This window comes from Cynara cardunculus, unplaced genomic scaffold (genome assembly GCF_001531365.2).
Source record: "Cynara cardunculus var. scolymus isolate 2C unplaced genomic scaffold, CcrdV1 Un_Scaffold_2852, whole genome shotgun sequence".
In the NCBI taxonomy this organism is placed as follows: Eukaryota; Viridiplantae; Streptophyta; class Magnoliopsida; order Asterales; family Asteraceae; genus Cynara; species Cynara cardunculus.
The window spans coordinates 13,509-17,307 of NW_020201240.1; the positions used below are offsets into that span (position 1 = coordinate 13,509).

Consider the following 3,799-nt stretch of genomic DNA (forward strand, 5'->3'; position numbering starts at 1 on the left):
GAGGCTCTGAAGGAGTTGACATCTATAACATCAGAACTCAAGGCAACACTTTCAACCTTTTAGAGCTCTGTACTTCATAAAGACGACCTCGCAGAAGCCTTCAACGCTCTGTCACTCAACCCCTCTTCAATCCAGAGGCTAAAGACAGAGTTATCAGAGGTGGCCGCCCAGTTTGCTGCTGATTTCATCTCTGCAGGCTACACAGACTACTCCACCTTCAAAGACGAGATCAAAAGCATGTTCTCCTCTGTGGTCACCTACGACATTGACACCAAATCTTCCAGGGCAAACATCAACCATCTAGCCACTCGCAGAGAGCTAGACGCAATGGTTGAAGCCCTAGGAGATATCGTGAGCAAACACACAGATCAACTTCTCAAAGAATCCCGAGCTTCCAACCAATCAATTAGAGACTGCAATTCAAAGCTCGTCAAAGAGGGTGACTCCTTCAGAAGCGAAATCTATCGAAGTCTCTCTAAAATGAAGTGGGCCTCAGAGATCGACATCAACAACGCTTCAGTGCACGCATAGCTGGTGATCGAGAAAATGGAGAAGGTGGCTACCAGAATCTTAAAGCGATTGAAGAAGGCTCCCCTTATCTCTTGCATGGCAGAAGCCATGAAAAACCATGACGATCAAGGAGGTGTTGACCATGATCGTCATGAGGGGGAGAAGAAGACGGAGAAGAAAGCTGAAGACCCAAAGAAACAGACCTCTGCCAAACCACTAAAGATAGTGGACTCTACAGCAGCCCTGTTCTCAAAAGACAAAGCACCAGAGCCTAAGGGGAAAGGCAAGGGCAAAGTTGTAGAGGAGTCGCCACAGAACGGGTCAAGCTCTGAGACGCCACAAGAGATAAATGAAGAAGAGTACGACGACCCATAACTCGTTCAAGCATTAAAGACATCTTTGGCAGAGGCTCAAGCAAGAAAGGGTAGAGCCCCTATCCCCAGAGCTGGAGAAGGCTCATCCTCCAAAATGGCGAAGGAGGAAATGTCCGCGGGTACGTTTGACGCTCTGTTAGGAACTGTCAAACCTATCCTAGTAGAGGGGTCTACCCAGAGGCTGATTCTAGAAGAAGAAGAAACCAGAGTGCCAGAATCTGCCACAGTGGGAAGGGTGTATGAGATCTTTGATTCGGTGAGCAAAATCCCTATGTAGAAGGTGCGCACAGAGCCTGTAACCACTATGGAGGAGATTCTGCGGTGGCGCTACTCTGCCGTAGACACAAAGCCCCCTTACGACCTAGAGCTTACAGGTATACCCTCTGCATTTGTGAAGTTTCACTTCTCAAAGCTCACAAGGCCACACGAGCAGGTCTTCTCAAAGCACGTGATAACTTCCCTTGAAATAATTTCTCCAAGGATGATGTTGAAGAAGACCGTGCTCTATGCTCAATATGTGGTGAAGAGGATGACAGCAACCTATACAGATTCAGATATGCTGACCTCCACAACCTCTGTGTATTTGACCTCATCTTCTTGCACAAAATTCTTAACAAATACATGGAGAGGAGGTCAAGCTATTCTATATCGCTCAGAAGGATGATCGAAGTTATGCACGCTCAAGTGAAATACAACAGCCAGAAGGACTTTGATATCGCAATGAGGTTGGCCAAAACAGAATTGAAGATTTCCCCTCCGAAGAACAGGCTAAGTTGGCTACTTAGATGTCATCCCAACACTATTGTCAAAAATCCCGTCTTTGGGTTTGTATTCTTGGACAAGGATGACATTCTAAGGTTCTTTGATCCCACAGAGGCGAACAAATATGCGACAGAGACTCTTGAGTGGGTGTTCAACCAAGTGGCAGCAGAGGTGCACATAGGGCATCTAAGGGCGGACGAAGTGTCTGGTATTCTGGAAGTGATTAAAGTTCAAGTCTCCTTCAGAGAATGGATATTCAAGGTCTACAGAACCATCAAAACATATCTGCAGTTTGCCGTAGACGACTATCCAGACTCTGCTGTGGACTAATCTTCTATAATAGATAGGCCTAAGCAACAATTTTATAATTCTTTCAATTTTATGTAATTCTTTTCAGAGGATGAGTTTTATCTCCTCTTGTAATTCTTTCAATTAGTCATTTCTTGCATTCATTTGTCCACTTTTACTTTTTCATACTTAGGGGGAGATTGTTAGCTCCAATATTTACTTAATGTAAAAGTATGAAAAAGTATTCTGCAAGTGTTGACAGAAGGGTATCTTCCACAGAAGACAACAGAGGACCATCAACAGAAGTTGTTTGATCGTGCAAGTCAAGAATGACAGAACCTCTGTTGTCTCTCACAGAGGTTCTAGAATATGGTCCTCTGGCAATAAGAACCTACAAGTCTTCTACAGCAGAGCCTCTGAGCTGGCTCGTAGAGGGTCTGTGGATTCGTCTTCTGTGAAGATCCTGTTCTGCTGTTTTTCAAAGGTTGTTAGATGCACGTGCTTCTCATGTGACTAGGTCTTTAATCGACTTTATTTGGACGGCTTGGATGATTTCACACGTCTAGGTCATGTCTGAAAGGTCGTTAGGAACTAGTATAAATAGCAGCTTAGGCCTTTGTAATTCAGTGTGCTTCCGTATTGTAATCGTCTTATTTTCAATCAATTGAAAAACCTTTGAAGCGATTCTATTATGTTCATCTTCTTCATATAAATCTGTGTGTTCTTGGTTAATTACTCTGTTGTGTTCTTATTATTGTTTCCGCTGCATTGTAATCGTCCTAAAGATCATCAAGAGTAAGAGATCAAATACAAAATCTAAATTTATAGGTCCTAACACCTTGATTTCCAACGAACCTTCAGAATCAGAATTTTGCTTCGCTTTAACTGCTTAACTTCTCTGTCGAGGATCTCAATGGGTTCTTCTATTAAGTGCAATTGATCATCAACCTGAACATCTTCCAGGGGCATGATCAATGAGTCGTCGGCCAAGCATTTCTTAAGATTGGACGCATGGAACGTATTATGAATGGCATTTAATTCCTGGGGTAGCTTTAGTTTGTACGCTACTGGACCAATTGTTTCGGTGATCTCGAATGGTCCAATATACCTAGGGCTTAACTTCCCATTATTTCCAAACCGCACTAACCCTTTCCACGGTGATACTTTCAAAAACACTTTATCCCCCATCTGAAACTTAAGAGGCTTCCTCTAGTTGTCTGCATAACTTTTTTGACGATCCCTGGCAACTTTAAGTCTTTCTTTGATTATTGATATGTTATCAGTAGTTTCCTGCACAATGTCTGGTCCCGTGAGCTTACTATCCCCAATCTCTAGCCAACTAAGTGGTGATCGACACTTGCGCCCGTATAAGGCTTCATATGGCGCGCATTGAATACTAGTGTGATAGTTGTTATTGTAAGAGAACTCTGCCAATGGTAAATGAATATCCCAACTTCCTCCAAACTCGATTACGCATGCTCGAAGCATATCTTCTAAAGTCTGAATTGTGCGTTCACTCTGCCCGTCCGTTTAGGGATGATAGGCGGTGCTCAATTTTAGCTGTGTACCCAGAGCTTTCTGAAGTGATTGCCAAAACCGCGATGTAAAGCGGCTATCTCTATCCGAGATAATGGAAATAGGTACTCCATGTTTTGCAACAATTTCKTTAACGTAGATTTGGGCAAGCTTCACCAGTTTAAAATCTTCACGAATCGGAAGGAAATGTGCGGATTTTGTCAGTTGATCCACTATTACCCAAATCGTGTCATGACCTTTAGCAGTTCTAGGCAGTTTGGTGATAAAGTCCATGGAGATTTGTTCCCATTTCCATTGTGGGATCTCGGGTTGTTGTAACAATCCGGATG

The 3,799-nt window shown here is 43.3% G+C and overlaps 1 protein-coding gene across 1 annotated transcript; it reads right to left on the bottom strand.

Annotated features, from left to right (window-relative positions):
* Positions 1 to 2,789: 2,789 nt before the first annotated feature.
* LOC112503302 lies at positions 2,790 to 3,122 on the bottom strand (the record flags this gene model as incomplete). Its single annotated transcript, XM_025107365.1, has 1 exon — positions 2,790 to 3,122. A coding segment is annotated over exon 1 (333 nt), but the record flags the coding sequence as incomplete, so codon positions are not given.
* Between the last annotated feature and the right edge of the window lie 677 nt (positions 3,123 to 3,799).